The sequence below is a fragment of the Oryctolagus cuniculus genome, chromosome 15 (assembly GCF_964237555.1).
Source record: "Oryctolagus cuniculus chromosome 15, mOryCun1.1, whole genome shotgun sequence".
Lineage (NCBI taxonomy): Eukaryota > Metazoa > Chordata > Mammalia > Lagomorpha > Leporidae > Oryctolagus > Oryctolagus cuniculus.
The window spans coordinates 81,453,011-81,474,459 of record NC_091446.1 but is presented as its reverse complement, the minus strand read 5'-3'; the positions used below and the strand labels follow the sequence as shown (position 1 = coordinate 81,474,459).

Here is a 21,449-nt window from a genome sequence, read left to right as displayed (position 1 = left end):
CTGTTGTAGGCATTTGGGTGCCTCTCTGTGTCTTTCTCACATTGTTTTGTGGGGGTAGGGGCAGGACGTAGCGATGATGAATTGTGCACGTCAGGTGCAGGAAGTTGACTGAAAACCCAACATGGTGAGGCTGCTCTGGGACTACTGCACTTCTCTGAACTCCCCCTAGCGTCTGAGTCTTGTGGTCTGACTCTGCTCTGGGCACGCTTTCCACGGCTTCTATCTTGATACGGAAAAATAACAGTGCAAGACTAAAGGCGAAAAGAGGATAGTGGGAGGGGTCGCCAAGGGTGTGAAAGAGGTCGGCTGCGAGCCAGCACCGGGAACAGGGCTGTCGCTGGAAGGAGGTTCCAGCCTGGGGAGTGACGCCCACCGGTGGTGTCGGGGGCGGGCCCCCACATAAGCCTGTGTCTCCCTATCTTGCAGGTGGCACCGGCGAGCGGGAGAAGGTGCCGGCCAACCCCGAGGCGCTGCTGCTCATGGCCAGCTCGCAGCGGGACATGGAGGACTGGGTGCAGGCCATCCGCCGGGTCATCTGGGCCCCGCTGGGCGGAGGTACTGCCCGTAGCTCGCGTGCCCACCCTCTAGCACCCTTGTCTCCAGGTAATCACGGCCCTGCCCCCTGAGCCCACAGGGGCCCTGTGCCCTCCGGCCACCCCCCTGGGGCTGCACGGAGCTCACCCAGCCAGGAAGTCAGATCAGCTTCTCAGAAACCGGCCATCCTGCGGCCTGGAGGGGCGGGGCTCCTGCTTCCCTCCCCTAGCCCAGCCGCGGGGCAGCCACATGGAGACTCCGTCTGCCCTCCAAACCCCCTCCCTGTGCCTGACCGGAACTCAGTGGTTGCCGCTGACTGGCTGCTTCCTTGATCCAGAATCACGCGTTGGGTGCCTGGCACGTGCTGGGTTCTGACCCAGGCCCCCCAAACTCAGCAAGTCGTGCCTTTACTTCCCCTTACCTCCACTGTCTGTGGGAGGGGAGGGCAGGTGAGCTGGAGTGGGGTGATGGGGGTGACGGGTCTTGTGCCGTGCAGTGGTGAGAAATGCAGTGAGGCAGAGAGAGGCAGAGGAGGGGTGTGGATAGAGGGGGCAGCCCAGGGGAGAGTGCTCCAGCTGTGGGCCTGGCAGGTGCAAAGGTCCTGAGGTAGGAGCGTGCTGTGGGAACCCAGGTGCATCAGGAAGGCCTGAGGGAGTGGGGGGGCCCTGAGCTGCAAGAGGCCCTGGTGGGGGATTTCGGAGTCTCCTCTAGAGGCAGTGGGGTGCCAGGAAGGGCCCCCAGCAGCACACGTGCAGGGCCTGGCTTGGCTTGTCAAAGAGCTGCCCCGTGAAAAGTGCACTGTGGGCCACATGAGCCAGGACGCTCAGGGCACCAGGGGCCATGGGGCCTCCCTCTGCTGGCGTGGGAGTGGAGGAGACGAGCTATGGGGGTGCAGCTGCCAGGTTGTGCCCACAGGATGAACACAGGTGCGGGAGCCAGGAGGGGCAGCCCCCAGCTGTGTGCCGTCTTGGCAGGGTGGTGTGCGTGTACAGACTTTGCCTGATGGGATCATTCTGCTAAGGGGCGAGGCGGGGTGGGGGGCAGGGGGCAGAGGCCAGACCACCAGCTCCCTTGCTGAACGGTGAGAGTGGAAGCCATCAGGCTGGCTGGGCCCCAAGCGCGTGGTCCAGGCAGGGACAGACCCTTTCACCTTTGACAGAGCCCCTTCTTTCGTCTGCTCCGCACCTGCCCAGCTGTCCTCTCCTGTCCCTGGCTGTGGCTACCTGGCCACCTTGCATCCAAGAGAGAAGGGTTACTACAATGTGGCAAGTCCTATTAACCACGGCACCCATAGGTGGCATCCCACTCTTGGCCGCAACTTCCCTGGCCCGGACGACAGCAGCAAACTTGACTTCCAGCCCGGATGTAATGGCCGGGTAAGAGGCTGCTGCAGCCTCCCGGTCTGTGGCAGGGTTGTTGGGTGAGACCCAGCGGAACAGGAGACGGCCTGGGAGCACACCCCACACAACCAGACTTGGATTTGTCACAGGTGGCCCCTGGGAGCGCCATATGATCATGACCCTGGGTTCCTAAAGGGTTCTGGAGGAAGTTCCAGAAGCATCGGTATTTTAGGAGAAGAGCTGGAATGTGCACCTGCTGCTTAAGAGGTAGATGAAGAGTCAAAGGATGTGCCACAGGTGGAGAAGATGTGGGTGTGTTGTAAAAAACCACGCGTGGATTTCAGACACTGTGTGCAACAAAATAAACCTGTTAACTCCATGTTGCCATGAACACGTGGAAGTTCTCCTCGTATGTCTCACACATCTGACACCCAAATGACTTCTCCCCGAACTCCTGCAGACCAGTGAGGCCAAGACAGGCCAGCGGGCAAGAGACTTGAACAGGCACTTCGCAAAGGAAGCAACAGGGCCGCCTTGTTTGTGGTGGCCTGACACCACCCCAGAGACAGTGCCATGCCTGAAAAACTGCGAGCCATTCTTTTTTTAAAGATTTGAAAGAGTTTCAGAGGAAGAGGGAGAGACAGAGAGAGAGAGAGACACAGAGAGCTTCTATCCCCAGATGGCCACAACGGCCAGGAGCCAGGAGCTTCTTCCAGGTCTCCCCACACAGGGAGCAGGGGCCCAAGGCCTTGGGCCATCTCCCACTGCTTTTCCCAGGCACGAGCAGGGAGCTGGATCGGAAGTGGAGCAGCTGGCATACGGGATGCCAACATTGTGGACTGTGGCTTCACCCGCTAAGCCGCAGCGCGGGCCCCCGTGATCCATTCTTAGAGCGGGAAATTCGACAGCCATGAGAAGGCATCAAGTTCAGCTTCCCCCAACAAGTGTGAAGTGTTAAAACGGTGTGCGAGAGAAGAAGCCCGACAGAAAAATCGCCTGCTTTGTGATTCCCTGGCTGTAAAGTTGAGGCATAGGGCGGAAGTAAACTCCTATTGTTTATGGCTAGGTAGGCAGCAGAAATGTAAAGAAATGCAGAGAGATGAATGCCACAGCAGTCAGGATAGCAGGGGGCGTGGGGGAGGGCCATGAGGCTCTGGAATGTTCTCTGGCTCGGCTTGGGTCACGGCTCCGCAGGCATGCATTTTGCGGTAACGTGTAGACCTGCACGTTTCTACCTAGAGTGAGTTCCTGGGGCGTGCGTGTTTCACCAGGGCGGAGATCAGAAATCGCACAGCACAGATCCAGGAAAGTTTGCATCCGAGAGGCGGCGTGATTTGCCTCTGGGAGCAGAGCAGCGTGGGTGTTCTGACCCCAGAGTGGCCCCGCCGGGGGCAGCCCCGAACAGGGCGCGCTCACTGGGTGCTGCTTGCGCCAAGCCGGCCTGGCTGTCCGGCCCACACATGCTCGCTCGCTCGCTCGCTCTCCCTCTATCTCTGTTCAGAATGGGGACCTTCAGCAGGCTCCCACGTGTGCCCAGACCTGCCCCTGCCCTAGTCCACGCCCTGGCCTTTAACCCCCTTCTCTGCGTGCCGTGTGGGTGTGAACCAGGAACTGTCCCCTAGGGCGCATCTCTCCAGTCTCCCACGGCTCCCGAGGAAACGCAGAAATCCCAGAGGGAGCCCCATCCGACATGCCCGGGCAGGCAGGCAGCCCTCGCTGGTGGGGGCGGGGGCTCCCACAGCCCCTGAAGCTTTCCTGGCAAAGCAGCCGCGGTCCCTGGAGAGGAGGCTTAGCGGATCGGTCCCCCCACCCCACCCCACCCCCACCAAGAGCCCAGCCTCTGGGGCATGTCGCTTCTGGCAATGACAGCCTCCCGCTACGGCCTACATACCCAGAGATGGCGGCAGGCCAGTAGTCCGGAGTGCCCGTCTGCCCTTCCCTCGGACTGTGTTCTGAGGGCTGGGGAGGTGGCAGGGGGCCACACAGACCAGGGCCCTGGCCTTGCAGAGTCCACGTTCAAGTAGAGGAGGCGGTGGCCCAGGAGCTGGGAAAAGCCACCTGGGCCAGATGACGGCAAGCACGTGGGAGATGGGTGTGTGTGTGTGTGGCATAGGGACAGTTTGGTGGCTTCAGAAAGCAAATGACGGTGCAGGCAGAGGCCGGGGGTGCCCCTGCACGAGGGCAGAGGGGGTGAGGGGGCGAGGGGCAAGGACCTGTTAGCATGGAGGCGACGCTTTGCACAGAGAAGTGGCTGCGCCTGGCCCCGACTCTTTGCAGGGTCCAGTGGCTGCTGTGCTGAGCGGATGGAGGCGAGGGGCCAGCTAGCAGCTCCTCAGCCAGCCATGCAGGAGAGAGGCGAAGGCAGTGGCCCAGGGTGCAGGTGTCCGTCTCCTTGGGAACAGCTGCAGGGTGAAGATACTTTGAAAACTGTGTCGGCAGTGAACATGTGAAGATGTTTTCCTTATTGCCACTCTCCAAACAATGGAGTGTAGAACTGTTTCTGCAGCATTTATGTTGCCTTAGATATTCTAAGGGATTGGGAGATGATTCAAAGTATATGGGAAAATGTGCATTGTTAAAGACTTATTTTTATTTGAAAGTCAGATTTACATACACAGAGATCTTCCATCTGTTGGTTCACTCCCCAATTGGCCTCAATGGCTGGAGCTGTGCCAATCTGAAGCCAACAGCTTATTCCAGGTCTCCTACGCAGGTGCAGGGTCCCAAGGACTTGGGCCATCTTCTACTGCTTTCCCAGGCTATGGCAGAGAGTGGGATCGGAAGTGGAGCAGCCAGGTCTTGAACCGGTGCCCATATGGGATGCTGGCACTGGAGGCGGCAGTTTTACCTGCTATGCCATAGTGCTGGCCCCAGAATATGCATAGTTCAAAGGCAGATAATACACTATTTTCATAGAAAGGACTGAGCATTCTTGAATTTTGATAGCCCAAGGGTCCTGGAACCCCTCCCCTGTGGATACAAGGGGATGACTGTCATTGAATTCTTTTTGCTTTTCAAAGATTTATTTGGTTATTTGAAAATCAGAGTTACATAGAGGCGGGGGGAGAGAGAGAGAGAGAGATCTTCCATTCTCTGGTTCACTCCCCAGATGGCTACCGAGGCCAGGGCTGGGCCAAGCCAAAGTCAGGAGCCAGGAGCTTCATCCGGGTCTCCCACGTGAGTGAAGGTGCCCAGACACTTGGGCTGTCCTCCGCTACTTTTCGCTGGCCATTAGCAGGGAGCTGGATTGGAAGTGGAGCAGCTGGGACTCGATGCCAGGGTAGCAGGAGACGGCTTTACCTGCTGTGCCACAACACCACTCCCGAATTCTTGATCTATTTAGGAAGTAGAACCAGTGGTATTCCCCCGCTGGGATAGGTGAAAGGGGTAAGATGGTAAATGAGAGACGTCAGGTAGATGGGCACTTGGTTTGAGATACCTGGGGGATGCTTCACTTTACACATCAAGTGGGCAGTGAGCTGTCTTAGTCCAGAGGTCAGGAAAGACGACCGAGCTGGAGAGAGGTCCTCGGCACCTAGAAGGGGCTTCGAGCCACGAGGCTGGGTGAGCACCACCGAGCAAGTGTAGGGCTAAGCCCTGTGTGCCCCCAAGAAGCCAGGGACCAGGGCTGGCACTGTGGTGCAGCAGGTTAAGCCATCGCTTGGGGGCGCCCAGTTCAAGTCTCCACTCCTCTGCTTCTGACCCCGCTTCCTGCTCATGGCCCTGAGAGGCAGCCGACGGTGATGCAAGTGCTTGGGCCCCTGCTGCCCACACAGGAGACCGAGGTGGCGTGCCTGGCTCCTGGAGCTGGCCTGGTTCAGCCCTGGCTGTTGTAGGCATCAAGGGAGTGAATCAGTGGGTGAAATACCTGGTGGTTCTATCTGTTCTCTCTGCCTTTCAAGTAGGTGAAAGTAAATAAGTGACCGTTAAGAAAAACCCAGGGAGTAGTGGAGGAGCCAGCAGGGAGGGAGCTGAGAAGGGGAGCTGGGTTTGGCGGGGCGGGAGGGAGGGAAGACAGCAGTGGGCGGGGTCCCTGAGCGGAGTGGAGAAAGGAGGCGCAGCGGAGGCCGGTGCTGCTGATCTGTCAGCCGGAGGAGGGCTCCGGTAGCTGCACTCCCTCGGGACTTGAGCAAGGATGCCTTTGGTGGGGTGCTGGGAGCACAGCCCGCGGGTAGGGGGAATGGGGTGTGAGCACAGCCACCTCTTGCAGGAAGTCCGCAGTGAAGGGAAGGAGAAATGGGACAGTAGCTGGGGGGAAGTCGAGTCAAGAGGGAGTTCTGTGTTTTTTAGGTCGTTGAGACAAAAGAGTATTGTAAAAGATGGATGGTGCAGCAGAGAGAGAATGATGACCTGGGCACTGAGCTCTGTCTGTTACAAGCAGAAATAACACAAACGTCATCCATGACAGATTAACGCATGGAGTCCAGTAATGATATAAAACAATAGTATCTTGGGGCTGGCACTGTCGCACAGCGGGTTAAAGCCCCAGCCTGCAATGCTGGCATCCCATATGGGTGCCGGTTCAAATCCTAGCTGCTCCTCTTGCTACCCAGCTCTCTGCTGTGGCCTGGGAAGGCAGTGGAGGATGGCCCAAGTCCTTGGGCCCCTGCGCCCGCATGGGAGACCAGGAGAAGCACCTGGCTTCTGGTTTCAGATCAGTTCAACTCTGGTCGTTGCGGCTGTTTGGGGAGTGAACCAGCAGATGGAAGACCTCTCTCTCTGGCTCTGTCTCTCTCTGTAACCCTGTCTTTCAAGTAAATAAACTAATTCTTTAAAAAAAAAAATTAGTATGCCACAGCCTGACGAGGCTGGTCCCAGGAATGCAAGGATGGCTGGCACCTGAGAATCGGTGAATGTCAGCCGGCAACAGCATGAAAGACAAAACCCCACGATTATCTCAGCAGGCTCAGAACAACGTCTGAGAAAATCCAGCCTCCTTAAGTGGTAACGATGAACTGTGCTTCATAAAGGCATCGGCAGAAACCCCACAGAACCCGTCGCCACTCTGCCTCCGAGACTGGGGACGAGACAGGGACCTCCGCCCTCACTCCGATGCAGCGTTGCGCCAGGGAGTCCAGCTGCACGATTGGGCTTAGAAAAGAAACCAAACACACGCAGAAGCATCTCTCTCTGCAGAGGCTGTGAGGTCTTATACAGAGAAAAACCCCAGTAAGTCCACTAGACAACTGTCGGAACGAATAACCCTCAGCGAGGTGGCAGGTACAGGAGTCGCTGAACCTTAAATGTAGAATGGAGAAGAGCCTATTCACAGTAGCCTTCAAAGGAATACAGCACCTAGCGTCACACTTAACAGAGGAAGCTCCAAACGTACACCCTGGTCACTGATGGAGCTACGCAGGAAAGCGTTCCGGTTGAGGACTTGGTGCTGTGTAGAAGACAGCACCCCAGGAAGTCGTCCCTGCACCCCTGTGTTTGGTTCGAGGAAGACAGGCCTAGGTGGGGGGATGTGCCTGGCAGTCCCGTCTTGCCAGCTTCCAAGCAAGGAGAGAGGGAAGGTGATGACCGGCAACGTTGTCCCCGGGGCTGCTTGGGCATCCTGGTTATCTGGAGAGCGCGCGTGAGCCCCTTGGAACCTGGGGCTGGGGGGCCTGTGGAAGGCGCTTAGCAGAGGCGGGGCAGAGTGAGCAGAGGCTGTGACGTCAGCCTCCCTTCGGGATGTGATCCAGCTCGGCCGTGTGCTTGCCGGGCGATTCTGGACGCACCACGCAGCCCTCTCGGTGTCTGGCAGAATAGCGTCTTTGCAGCAGTGATGTGAGAATTCCGAGAACGGACCCAGTGTGCTCAGCCCTCTGGCTAAAGCAGGGGTGGGGTGCGCCAGGCATAGTGGCCCGCGGAATCATTAGGTCTGGTCCCGCTGAGGCACCTGCAGGTGCTCAGTACATCTCAAGCAGGCTGATTTGTCCTCGGACAGCTGTGTGCGGCCTGCGAATGGCCCTTGGCAGGAGAAAGCTGCCGCACCCCTGCCAGAAATAGCCTTGCTCGTTCAGGAAGCACTAGCTGGGCACGTGGGGAGGTGTCCACTCTGCTCCCGAGTGGGCAGCGAGCAGAGCAAGGCAGAGCCGTGCTTCTCAAGGGCTAGCGAGCTTGGACAAACCCGCTGGCTCCAGAAGGTTCTGCCGGCCCTTGAACCTGCATTCCTAACTAGGGCCTGGGGAGGCGGCTCTGGGGAGCACTGTGCTGGGAGGCGGGGAGGCAGGCCCAGCGAGAGACTGGCATCTGAACAGAAGTGGCCGTTTCTGAACTTGGCTTTTTGTGTCTCTTTTCTCGGAGCACTTGAAACGCTCCACAGAGATGTGGAGCTCAAAGGAGAGTTTATTTTGGGGGCAAAAAAGCCTTCTAAGTCCCATGCATGGTTTTTTTCCTCCCACAATGCACATTTTTTTTGGTGCACATTTTAAAGACTTTGCGGTTTTCTTTATTGTGGTAAAATACACAGTATATGGATGTGCCAGCTGCAGCAGGCAGTGTACTGAGCGCGCTCATAGCCCCGTGCAGCCGTAACCACGGTCAGTCTCCAGGTCTCGTGCGTCTTCCCTAACGGCAGATCTGTGCAGTTCCTCGTGTGTCCCTCCCTCCCACCTGGGCAGCTGCCGCGGGCTCCTGGGGGGCTCTGGGCTCCACTGCTCCGGGTCCCTGCTGGCGGCGGAATCCTACAAGATTTGTCCTTTTGAGCCTGGGTCGTTTCCCTCCGCACGATGCCCTCAGACAGAATTCCCTTCCTTTTCGAGGCTGGCCGGTTGCCCAGTATGCACCCCTCGTTTTGTGTCTGGCTGAGGTTGCTTCTGCTTTGGCACCACTGTGACAAGTGGTGCTCTCGCCCCGCCCACAGTGCCAAGGCCGCCTGTTTCTCCGGGTCCTCGCCAGTGCTGCTGCTGGTTTTTCTAACGGCCTCCGTGATGGGTGCAAAGTGCTATCTCCTTGCTCTGAGCAGGTTGTTGGTCTACAGATCTCTCATGGGAATCTCTGCTTAACATTCTCCTGGGTGCACACCCAGAAGTGGGATTGCTGGGGCAGATGGTGGTCCTTTGTTTATTTTTAGGAATATATTTAATTTTTTATTTATTTGAGAGGCAGGGAGACAAAGATCTTGCATCCTCTGGTTTGCTCCCCAGATTACCCATGGCAGCAAGGACTGGGCCAGGCAGAAGCCAGGAGGCCAGAGCTCCATCTGGGACTCCCACACGGGTAGCAGGGACCCACTTGTGGGTCTTCCAGGCTGCACCCGAGCAGGAAGCTGGATTGGAAGCTGAGGGGGGCACTTGAACCCTGGTATGGCATGTGGGCGTCCCAAGTGGCGCCTTAGCCACGGTGCCCAGTGCCCGCCCTGCGCTTGGCTTTATGTGGAGTCGCCACCCCTGTATGCACCGTGGCTCCGCCCACAGTGCCAAGGCCGCCCGTTTCTCCGGGTCCTCGCCAGTGTTGCTTCTGGTTTTTCTAACGGCCTCTGTGATGGGTGCACAGTGCTATCTCCTTGCTCAGAGCAGGTTGTTGGAAGCTGGCAGCCAGGGAGCCGGGCCTGGGCCGTGTTCTCCAAGCTATGGCAGAAGCAGGAGAACGCGTGAGGCGCGGCAGACGGCAGGTGGACTTGGGCTTCCACCCTGGAGTGAGATGGGGAGGGAGCCTGGGAGGGCGCTGAGCCTGGGGCGCCGTGACCGCCGGCGTGATCTAGGGAGACCCGAGCGGCGCTGCTGGCAGGGACCCAGGCAGGAGCAGGGGGCTCTCCCCACCGTGGCTGCTGGGGAAAGGGATCAGATTCTGAAAGCCGGGCTGGAGCTCCCGGCGGGGGGTGTGAGAACGGGAGCCTGGAAGGTGGACTCGGAGGAGGAGGAGGAGGTGGCGGCTGTCGGAGCAGCTGGAAGGACCAGCTCACCCACAATAAAAGAGGCAGACGGGGCGGGGAGCGGGTGTGGGAGACTCTGGGGCGGGACGCGGCTGTGTCTGGACACGTTTTGAGTTTGAGATGCGGATGAGTCGTCACACGCGCGGGCAGAGACGCTGAGCTGGCAGCCGGATGCAGGAGTCCACGGCTGGTGCTCGGTAACCAGCAGCGTGGTACCTGCCTCCCCTCACGTCCCCTCCCCACCCCCACGGGGCCAGCAGGCACCTGCAGGCAAAGCCCTCAGCTGTGCGGCAGACCTCACGGGGGGCATCTGGGGAAGGTGACCGTGCCCAGAGTGACCGCGCCGTGCCGCAGAGGGGCCTGCGGTGGTCACTCGGGCCGCCCCGCCCAGTTCCGCCCCAGCCCGCCCGCGTGGCTCAGTCTCTGCAGACTGCCCTCAGCACCCCAGGAGCCAGCGTGGCAGGAAGGAAGCGGGGGACTCGGGCATCTCCCAGAGGCCACAGGGCAGGACTCAGGCATGGCTAAAGTCTCAGCCTTGGGACGTCTTGGCACGACACGAAGCAGGCTTGCGAGCAGTCCTGGTTGGCTGCATCGGCACGTTCAGACGGCAGCCCCAGAGGCACCACTGGGCTCAGAGTGAATGGACCCAGGCCCCAGGCCCCAGGCCCCAGGCCGGGCCGCCCGAGGTCACGCCTGAGCGCCTGACGGACCCTGTGCCTCTGGCTCGGTCGTGCAGATGGCGCCCCGTTTGATTCCTGCACATGTCACCCCGCCAGGCCCCTGGGCAGCCTCCTTTCCCAAAGGGGAGAGGAAAGACTCGCCCACCCAGCCAGCAGGAGGGACCCTGGAGCCTGATGCTGTGGCCCAGGAGGGGGTGCCCGAGCCGGGTGGAGGTGATACTTTCCCAGGCCTCAGACCCCACCCAGGCTCTCACAGGCCAGGTCTGGCCTCTTCTGGGTGCAGCTGTTGGTGCAAAGCATCCTGGGTCCCCTCCCCCTGAAGGCCACTAATCTGTGGCTCCTGGGCCCCTCACCAGGGCAGCTGCCGGCCCTGTTACGGGGGCTGCGGCGGGGGCCCAGGGCACTGACTGTGAACTACCTTGCTGCTTCCGTGTTACGTTGGCCTCCGGCCACGGCAGCCGTGAGTGCAGGCTCCAGTTCTTGCCCAGTGCTTAGCTCAGGACGCAGGGCAGAGTGGGGGCTTGGCTATGGCCAGGCCCCGCCTCCGCTGCCAGTGGCCCTTGCGCAGTCGGTCCTGTTGTGTCCCGGCTCCACGGAGGAGGGGGCCTCAACAGCCTCTGCTGACTCAGCGCAGAGTAAGTGGGCGGCTGGCATTGCAGCCGGGCGCTCGCTCGGGGCGGCCCCAGGGCCCTGTGGTTGGGATCTCTGGCTCTCAGCCCATCGCAGGCCCTGAGGGAAGAGGGGAGGAGCTCCTGCTTGCCACGGGGCTGCCCTCGCTGGGCTCTGGTGGAATCTGGAGAGGCAGCGAGGCAGAGAGAGGCTCAGCCACTTGCCTGGCAGCACACAGCGAGGCTGGGAGTGGGTCAAGCCTGTGTGGGGACACAGATGCCAGGCAGCTTGGAGCGCTGTAGCTGCCTGAGCTGGGCTGTCTTCATGGAGGGGAGGGGACATTGAGACTGAAGGCAGAGGTGGTCCCTGAGTTCCCGGACCCCAGCCTCAGCCTGGGCCCTGTCACACTCACAGACAAGGCCATCGGAGCAGAACGGTCGCCTGTGAGAGAGGACAGACCCTTAGGGTCTCAGCTCCCTGGGCACCCACCTCCAACAGGCCCCACAGCTAAAAACCACCCCCCAAGATGGGCGTGGTGGTGGCGGCTGGCGTTGGCAGGGCCTGGGCTTAGCCTGGGCTCACTGGCAGTGGTCATCAGAGCCTCAGAGCCTGGGGGTGGTGTGAGAGATGGCCTGGGGCCTGCAGGTCTAACAGAGAGCACATAGGTAGGGAAACTGAGGCTTAGAGGGCCGGCCCTAGCTGCCCCAGGGAGGTCAGATCCTCTCTAGGTCAGACACCTCTCTCTTCTCTGTCTTCTTTTCCCTCCCTCCCTCTTCTCTCTCTTTAAAGATTTATTTATTTGAAAGGAGAGTTGCAGTGAGAGACAGGTCTTCCATCTGCTGGTTCACTCCCCAAATGACCACACAGCTGTGGCTGGGCCAGGCCAAAGCCAGGAGCCAGGAGCTCCTTCTGGGTCTCCCACCTGAGTGCAGGGTTCCAAGCACTTGGGCCATCCTCTGCTGCTTTCCCAGGTGCATTAGCAGGGAGCTGGATTGGAAGCAGAGCAGCTGGGACTTGAACCAGTTCCCATGTGGGATGCTGGTGCCACAGGTGGTGGCTTAACCTGGCCCCTGCGGAAACAAATTGCTACAAATTTAGGGGTTTAAAGCAGCACACAGCTGTGCAGTGTGGACAGGGCAGGTTTTTCTGCGGGTCCCTTGTCTCCTCCGGGGTTCCCTGGCTGTGGCCCCATTGCCCCAGTCCGTTGTCCTTTCTGCTGCTGCTCTGCTGTGGCTCTGTTTCCCTCTGCTGTCATCTTTTTAAGGGACCCTTGTGGCTGTGCCGTGTGCCCGCTCCATCCTTAGCCCTCTTACTGGGTCAGGTAATGGCGATGAGGCCGCGGCCACCTTTTGGGTGGTGGGGGTGGGGGGCTTTGTTCAGCTGAAGGTGCCCAGGAGAAACAAAACCTCAATGTGTGGGACCGGGGCGGGGGGCGTATGAGTGGGGTTAGGGCCCGGGGTGGGGTAGGGGGTTCTGTGCAGACACACGGGCAGGGCTGTTCTTTGTGAACACGAGATATTATGCTCATCACGGTTGTTCTGGTGTTCACTTCGAGTCTTGAAAAATTCTGCAGCGTTGAGCTTGGCTGCCAAGGTTGGGCACCCCTTATGTTGTGCGCCTGTGGGGAGTGCCCCACCCTTGGCCAAGGTGTGACCCTGCCCTGCCTACACACCCAGCCTGAGACGTGTGCCCACCTCCTCCCCACTCCCAGCCCTCCATCTCTGAATTCTGACCACAGATACCCCATACCCAGGGGCCTTTATCTCAGCCCTGGCCGGTGTAGCACAGCCCCTACTTGAAAAACCATTTATTTGGGGCCGGCGCTGTGGCATAGCGGGTAAAGCTGCCGCCTGCAGTGCTGGCATCCCATATGGGCACTGGTTCAAGTCCCGGCTGCTCCACTTCTGATCCAGCTCTCTGCTGTGGCCTGGGAAAGCAGTAGAACACAGCCCAAGTGCTTGAGCCCCTGCTCCTGTGTGGGAGACCCGGAAGAAGCTCCTGGCTTCAGATTGGCTCAGCTCTGGCCATTGTGGCCACTTGGGGAGTGAACCAGCAGATGGAAGACCTGTCTCTCTGCCTCTCCTTCTCTCTCTGTGTAACTCTTTCAAATAAGTAAATAAATCTTAAACAAAACAAAACATTTATTTGAAAGGCAAAGCAACACAGAGACAGAGATCTTCCATCTGCTGGTTCAATCCCCACCTGCCCCCAAATGGTCATAGTGGCCAGGACTGGGCCAGGCTGAAACTAGGAGTCAGGACCTCCAGTTGGGCCCCCCACATGGGTGGCAGGGACCCAAGCATTTGGGTCGTTGCCCGCTGCTTTCCCAGGTGCATTAGCAGGGAGCTGGATGGGGAGTGGTGCAGCTGGGTCTTGAACCGGTGCTCCCGCAGCGAGTGCCAGTTCCCCAAGCAGCGGCTTAACCAGCTGTGTCTCAGGGCCAGCCCCTCACTTGCCTCCTGATGTGTGTCCAGTGCCGTGTGCGCCTCCCACTCCTCGCTGTCCCCTGGTGTGGGGTTGTGGGTGCTGAAGAGTCTCCTCCCAAGGGAAGAGACGCTTTGCAGAAAGATGATTCAGAGCTGTGTGGCTCCAGGCAAATCGGGCAGCGTCTCAGCCTCCGTTCTCCCACACCACCGCCCCCCAGCTTGCAGGCCCGGGAGCCCAGGGCACCCATGCTGAGGCCCGCAGCCGGCTGGGTGACTCAGCCCCGGGGACCTCACCTGAAACACCTGCCCTGGCCCAGGCTAGCGCGGAGCCGCCCCTGGGCGCTGCCGGGTGCCCACCGGCCTCCGAGCAGAGGCTCCCGCTGGCTCCCTAGCCGACCCCGCCTGCCACCGGCCTCCTTCGCCGCAGGGTCCGGGACCCGGGGCGGCGCTGGCCGCGGAGGGCGGGCGGGCGGCGGGCGGGCAAGACGCTACCTGCGCGCGTGCCGGGCATTCCAGCCGCCGCCGCCGCGCCCGGGCGCGCCATGGGCCTGATGCCGGCCGCGTGGGCCTTCTCCGGCTGCTGCGCCTGCCCACGGCAGCCCTGCCGCCTGCCCGCCTGCTGTGTGCCCGCCGCCCCAGGTAGGGGCGGGTCGGGGTGCGGGCGCCCCCCACCGAGGGCGCCGTGCATGCGTGTCTCGGGGGAGCTGGGGAGTCGCACAGAGAGGCGCCACGGGGCAGGGGGTGGGGGGTGTGCGTGTCCGAGGGAGGAGGCCGAGGCTCTGGCGCCCCCGCCATTGTCCTGCTGGGAGGGGGTGGCTCTTGTGCAGCGATGGGAAACTGAGTCTGGGGGTGGGGGTGGCGGGAACGCAGGGGATCGCCTCCCAGCCCCCACTGCTGAGAGAGGCAGGCAGGCTGAGTGCAGGCCTGTGCCGGGCAGGGACCCCTCCAGAGTTAGGTTAGCTTCTGTCTGCTGGTTTCTCCGGATCTTATGGGTGAGAGTTTGCAACCTGGGATTCCTGTCTGTAGGGTCTCTGGGTGGATAGTCGCGGGGAGGGTGGGGAGTGGGGGCATGGGCACTGGGAGGGCAGGGGACCAGAGAGTAAGGAGTGTAAGAGCACAGCCGGGAATTTGTGGATGACCCCAAGCTGGTGACTGGAGGAGTTTTGGAGTTCTTCCTCCCGGAGCCTCTCCGCTGAATGAGGCCAGAGCCCGCCACCGGGCTCAGCTCCGAGAGGGAATCCCGAGGCCTCCCTCTCCTGCTGGGGGCCCTGCAGAGCCAGCTCCCAAGGCCACGGGGAGGAAAGCCGGGTGTGCTCCTGCACCTGCCCCCGTGTGCCCCGCCCGGAATATGCTCCCCCTGTGCTCGCAGCCCCGGGAATGGCAGGGACTGGACCGAGGAGCCTGTGAGTGCCCCGCCTGGGATTCCCTGGAGATCCTGGGAGAGACAGCAGCTGTCAAGGCGAGGCCAGCCCAGCAGGTTCACAGGCACGCAGGAGAGCCTGCCAGCCGCCCCCGGTGGCGGTGGCGGAGCCGGCGCGGGGCCTGGAGGAAGCCGCACACTGGCTGGTTGGCTGGCTGGCTGGGTTTCCAGATCTGACAGATCTACTGGAACTAGTTCCTGGCAAGGCTCCCCCTTGAGACTTGCCAGGAGGGCTAGGGAGTTGGGCGTGCAGGGCCAGGCCCCGCCAGGCTCTGCCGGAGAGACCCTGGCGAGGAGGGGAGGGGTGGGCAGGGCTCGGGAAGGAGGCCAGGCTTGGCCGGCAGCAGCTGGGTGGGAAAGGAGGCTGTGGGGGAGGGGCAGCCCACACCTGAAGTCCAAACTAGCCCCTGGCTGGGAGCCAGGCGGTCCTGCCTCCCGCCTCCGCTCCTGGAGACAGGTGACCATCCCATTTTACAGATGGTGAGACCAAAGGCCAGAGAGGGGCCACTCCGTTCCTCCATGGAGCCCGAATGTGTGCCTAGCGCAAGTGCAGCCTCCTAATCTTTTTTAAAAAGTACTTATTTGTTTATTTGAAAATCAGAGTTAGAGAGATCGCTCTCCCATCCGCTGGTTCACTCCCCAAATGGCCCCCAATAACCAGGGCTGGGGCAGGCTGAAGCCAGGAGCCAGGAGCTTTTTCTGGGTCTCCCACACGGGTGCAGGGGTCCAAGCACTTGGGCCGTCCTCCACTGCTTTCCCAGACCATAGCAGAGAGCTGGATCGGAAGTGGAGCAGCCAGGACTCTACTGGTGCCCATGTGGGATGCTGACGCCGCAGGTGGTGGCCTAAGCCCCCTACGCCATAGCCATAGCACCAGCCCCAGCCTCCTAATCTTGATCTCTGTGGCCTTTGGCCTTTGAACATCACCTGCCTGCCTGTGTCCCCTCCCCCGCTCCTGGCCCCTCCCCCATGCCAGACAGAAGCCCAGCACTTGAAAGGTCTCTGAGTATTTGAGGGATGAGTGGCACCTGTAGCCCTGGCCAGGGCAGGCTGCTGGCCAGCTCTCAGCCTCTCCCGCCACCCCCCAGTCCCAGGGGTCCCCCTGCAGGCACCCCCTCTCCTGTTTAGAGGGGCCAGGGCCCTGTGGACAACCTTCTCCTGGCTGGCAGCCCTGTCTTGGACTGGTCAGGAGGGTTGCCTGAAAGAGGCGGCATTAATACTGGGGTTGGGAAGGGCCTTTTGGAGACCCGGGAGCTAGGGGGGCCTGGTGCTGTGTGAACAGTGGGCGTGGCCCAGGTTCTGCACTCACCCTGCAGACTGGTGGAGGAAGCTAGGGCAGGACATTGCCCGCCTGCCATGCTTAGATTCTGTCCCAGGCACAAGGCTGGGCAACAAAGGGGCTTCAGCGCAGGAGGCCCAGGGGAGAGTTACAGGACGGGACTTCAAAAGGTTCTTGGAAAATGAAATTAAAAAAATCTTAGTGCACCAGTTCCATCCGTTGGTTCACTCCCCAGATGTCCACAACAGCCCAGCGCTGGGCCAGGCCAAAGCCAGGAGCCTGGGACTCCATCCGGGTCTCCCACGTGGGTGGCAGGGGCCCATCTTGCACTGCCTTCCTGGGGTGTTAGCAAAGGAGCAGCTCTGATACGGGATGCTGGTATCCCAGGCAACGGTTAACCTGCTGTGCCATGATGCCGGCCCTTTGGTTTGATTTTTCTAAAAAGGTTGACTGATTTCAGAGGCAGAGAAGTCGTCCATTCACTGGCTCACTCCCCAGATGCCCAGAAGCTCCGTCCACATCCCCAGGTGGGCGGCAGGGACCCTAGTACCCCCGGGCTGTCACCTGCCACCTTCCCAGGTGCATTAGCAGGAAGCCAGATTGGAGACAGGGAGCAGCCGGGAGTTGAACCCCGCACTGCAGTGTGGGATGGGGGCAGCCCGGCGGGGGCTTACCTCGCTGCACCACGACGCCCACTCCCTGTCTTTGGATACTCGAGAATTCATTGTAAAGCGCCTCCAGCGTCACATGAGCTAAACAAGCACGTCTGGACCTGTGTGGTCTCTTGTCAAGCATGGGGATGGAGCCTGGGGTGGGGGGAGAGGCAGCAGGGTCCCTGTATCCCCAGGAGCAGCCCAGGCCACTCTGGGCCTTGTCAGTGGTGGGCCTGGGGCCTCCTTGGCCTGGCTTCTTCCAGCACTGCCCCAGGCAAGCTGCGGGCTGGGGTCGTAGCAGCGTCAAACCCCCCTGTGTTCAGTGCTGTGTGCTGGGGCGGCCGAGTCCCTCAGTGGCTCAGCCCCTGCTGGTGAGACAAGATCGGCTGACAGGGCAGAGAGCCTGGGCGTGTCGAGGCCCCAGCGTGGGCAGCCAGGAACATTGCCTCTGGAGCCAGACTGCCTGGGTTTGAACCTTGCCCCTGCCACTTGCTGGGTGAACTTGAACTTGGCAGGGCCTTAAACCCCTCTCTCAGTGTGCTGCTCTGGAAAGCTAAGGTAATGATGATGATGACAGTCCCTGAATTATCAAGTTGTGCAGGGCTGAATGCTGTGTGTGACGGGCTCAGAACACCTGTCACCGTAGCCTTGAGTGTCTGCTACTCCACGCCGTCCTCCTGTGCACAAGACTCCCCTCGCGTGCATGTGTGCACGTATGTGGTCACAGACCTGTGCACGTCGCTGGCATCCGCCAGGCCCACCCACTGTGGGTGTGTTTTTGGGAAGGGAGCCGTCTTCCTCCCCCACATCTGCCCGCCTTGTCTTGCTGTGTGGCCGGCTCCGTGTCTCAGAGCTGCGTGGGGTGGGGATGGGGATACGGCAGGCATCAGGGGACGAATTGGCCCCCTGTCCCCATGTAGCTCCATCCCAGTCCCTGAGAAGCCATGTGCCTGGTAGTTTGTTGCCACGGAGCCGTGCTGCTGGGAGGGGCTCTCACCAGGGCCAGGTTTCCTGTGTTACCCTGCCGTGGGACACGGGGTCTGTGGGTTGCAACTCCTTCCCCTCTGCCTGGGTTGCCAGGAACCTCGAAGCCCAGTGGTGTATTTCATTGCCACGTGTTTCCTGAGTCACAAGTTCTCTGCCTTCTTGCCCTCCCTCTGTGCCTGTCTCCCTCATTTGCTATTTCGTTCTATAGGAAATGTTTTTCCTCTCTGATTTTTTTCATGCTTGTCCCTGCCTTTTTTGCAAATGTTACTGAACTGTGGCACCGAGGAGTATGTACCACCAGTGAATTTCCTTTTTTATTTCTTTAAGATTGATTTATTTGAAGACAGAGAGAAGGAGAGAGAGGTCTTCCATCCATTGGTTCACTCGCCAAGTGGCCGCAAGTGACCAGGGCTGGGCCAGGACGAAGCCAGGAGCTTCTTCCAGGTCTCCCACGTGGGTGCAGGGGCCCAAGCACTTGGGCCATCCTTTGCTGGCTTCCCAGGTGCATTAGCAGGGAGCTGGATCAGAAGTGGAGCAGCCGGGGCTCCATCATTGCTCTGCCGATGTGCGACGCCAGCATCGCAGGTGGCAGCTTAAGCCACTGCACCAGGCCCCGGCCCCCGTTTCTGCTGGTTCGGTTTGAGGAGCTGCCCTACCGTTTTCCACCCTGGGCTGCTGTCCCAGGCTGTATTCCTCCCCGCCATGTGCCAGGGTTCCCAGGTCTCATCCTCGCCCACGCTCCTGGTTTTCTGTGTGTGTGACCTTAGCCAGCCTAGCAGGGGTGAGGCGGCGTCTGCCTGTGGTTTGGGTTTGCACAGGCTTCCGTAGCATCGCATGTCTAGTCCGGTGAGCCGTGCCTCCTCAAGGCCCCTTGCTGTGTCGTGCGCAGTGGGAGCAAACAACGGGCATCTGTTTGCTCATAACTTCTGGTGGTGGCCACGGGGTGGTTTCCTGTTTGCAACCATCCATCAGGTGTACCGTGCATGCTCCCCGAGGGCCATTTGCTCCTGCTGGGACGATCTCCCAGGCCAGCTCAGGCCACTGGCCCCGCGGTTCCCTCCTGCTCTCCGTCATCTCTGTCTGCCCAGGGCCCAGCCTCCTGGGGTGCACTCCTCCGGTTTCTGCGTTGCTTCCTCAATCTGTGGTCCCGCACACCCTGCACCCACCTATGAGCTGGGTGGCAGAGGGCATGACCAGCTCCTCTCTGTGCCCAGGGATCTTCGGGCAGCGCCTGGAGGACACGGTCCACCACGAGCGGAAGTATGGCCCCCGCCTGGCCCCCTTGCTGGTGGAGCAGTGTGTGGACTTCATCCGGGAGCGCGGGCTCTCCGAGGAGGGCCTCTTCCGCATGCCTGGCCAGGCCAACCTGGTGAGGGACCTGCAGGACTCCTTCGACTGCGGGGAGAAGCCGCTGTTTGACAGGTGAGCTGCAGCGGGGCGGGGCGCAGGGCCCTGGGGTCTCGTCCCGGGATGGATGCCTGCCGTGGATGGGCTGCTTCCTGGAGGGGCCTTCACCCTGGGCTGGTGGACCGAAGGCAGGCAGGGCCGCTGCTGGTTGCTGGGCCAGGGTAGCTGTGTCCAGGCTGCGTCTGGGACTCCTGGCTTTCTGCAGGGCTGGCTCGGGCTGGCTGGGCCTCAGGCTCCATCGGTGGCTCTGCCCCGCCTCTTCTCAGGTATCCTAGACTGGGGGGGGGGGTGTCCCCTCCGCCTGCCCAGCTTAAACCACCCCTGGGCTGCCCTATCCGCCTCCTCGCTCTCTGGCCACCCCTACTGCTCCCCCCAGGACGGCATCCAAAGGCCTCTGGACTTGGACTTGCCCGTCCCCTGCAGCCCTGAGCTCTGGCTGCCTCTGGCCCTGCAGCTGCCCCCGGGGGCCGGGGACCTCGCTCTGGCCTGCCCATGGTGTCGGCGTTTCCTCTTGGCCCCGTCCAGCACAGGGTCCCCTTCTCCTCCCCTCCAGACCCGGGGCCTAGGCCGCACCCCCTTAGTAAGTCCCACCCAGCCGGAGGCCTCTGCCCTCCCATCAGGCTGCCCCTGGGTCCTGGGCCCCGTGTCCTTGTTGCTGAGGCTTGAGGAGGGGTCTCTTCCCATGCTGGACCCTCAGGGCCCCCGCCCCCAGCACAGCATACCCCACCCCTTTGCAGAGGAAGCACCTTGAGGAAGGCAGAGGTGGCCTGGGGGGCACCGGCGGCAGCAGCAGTGCTAAGGGGACGGCGAGCGCTGGCACAGTGGGGGTGTTGGGGCGCCAGTCCTTACCCTGACTGGGAGGAGCCCAGTGGGGCCCCGGGGTGGGGGTGGGGGTGGGGGTGAAGCACCCTCAGGAAAGACTGCGCAGGGTGCAGGGAGGTCCTGGGAAGGCCACCATGTTTGAGGGTGTGTTGGGGGGGGCAGGGAGGTGTGGGCCAGGCCCCCAGGTGCAGGCAGAGAGGGGTGGGGGATGGGCACTGAGGCAGACCTGGCCAAGGGGTCCCTCCCAGGAGTGCAGAGATGGGGAGGGCGGTGCAGGTGGAGGACACACGGCTCCCACTGACCCACCTCGCTGCCCTGGGCAGGGGGCAGCTGATTGGTCCTGCGGTGCCCGCTCTGCCCTGCTCTGCAGGCTGGGAGATCCTGAGGTGCTGCCCTAGGGCCTGGAGGAATGGGATTCATGGTGGGGGGGTGCACTTGGCTGGGAGGAGAGTTCAGGAATAAGTCCCAAGCAAAACCAGCAGGGCCCCTGCAGTGACGGTGACAGTGGGGCAGGAGGACCCCAGGGGAGTTGGTGCTGGGTTGGGGTGAGGGCCAGGCATAGCTGAGCGGCAGGGGTGCGGCTGGTGAGGTGGAGGGGTTGCTCACCTTGCTTGGCACAGCAGCGGCCCTGTGCCCCCAACAGGAAAAGGGGGAGCCCTCGGGGCTGGCCCTTGCCACGCTTCTTTGCTTTTACTGCCTGGTGACCCTCCCCGCCCCCCCACCCCCACCCAGGGGTCCACAGTGGAGGACATGGACATGGACGGGGAAGCTGGGGGCAGGGGTGGGGCACTATCTGGCCCCACCAGACCAAGAGCTGTCAGGCCGGAGGCAGGGAGGGGCCCTGGGTGTGTGGATTTGGGGTGCAGAGGGGCACATGGAACCCCAGTGTGTGTGTGCAAGTGTGGGAATGGTGGGGCTGGGGCTTAAGTGATTACAGGGAGAGACTGGCCTCGTGGTGCTGGGGTAAGAGCACCCACGATGCTGGCGTCCATGTCGGAGCACCAGTTCTCACGCTGGAGTCGCCACTGCTCCAATTCCTTTCCAGCTCCCTGCTCGTGCAGCTGGGGAGGCAGCGGACAAGGGCCCGAGTGCTTGGGTCGGGCCCCTCGTGTGGGAGACCCAGGTGGAGTTCTTGGCTCCTGGGCTTCAGCCTGGCTCAGACCTGGCTGCTGCAAGACCTCGGTCTCTCCCTCTAGCGTGATGGAGGCACGACTGTGTTTCTCTGGCTCACTCCCCAAATAGCAACAGTCAGGGCTGGGCTAGGCTGGGCTGAAACTGGGAACTCCACCCGGGTCTCCCTCCCCCGGGGGCAGCAGGAACCCTTACCCTGCTCATTAGCAGGAAGCTAGAGTGGGGAACAGAGCTGGGCTGCAGCTCCGGGCGGCCAAGCGCCTGCTCTGGGTCCAGGCATTAAATCTGGGCCCTTGAAAA

The 21,449-nt window shown here is 61.2% G+C and overlaps 1 protein-coding gene across 13 annotated transcripts in view; it reads left to right on the top strand.

The window, feature by feature from the left end:
• The window catches only part of ARHGAP22 (Rho GTPase activating protein 22), a 191,336-nt gene that overhangs the window by 163,371 nt on the left and 6,516 nt on the right, over positions 1-21,449 (top strand). For 9 of the 13 annotated variants that reach the window (XR_011382574.1, XR_007916083.2, XM_051837514.2 and 6 more), the window contains 2 exons: positions 427-603; positions 19,004-19,211. Coding sequence is in view for 11 of the 13 variants with exons in the window: in XM_051837514.2 (XP_051693474.1) it covers positions 427-603; positions 19,004-19,211 (385 nt within the window). In the remaining 2 variants the exon portion in view is untranslated. Of the gene's footprint in view, positions 1-426; positions 604-13,597; positions 14,090-19,003; positions 19,212-21,449 lie in introns of those variants that run through there. The other 4 variants (XM_051837519.2, XM_051837522.2, XM_051837523.2 and 1 more) reach the window with 3 other exon arrangements.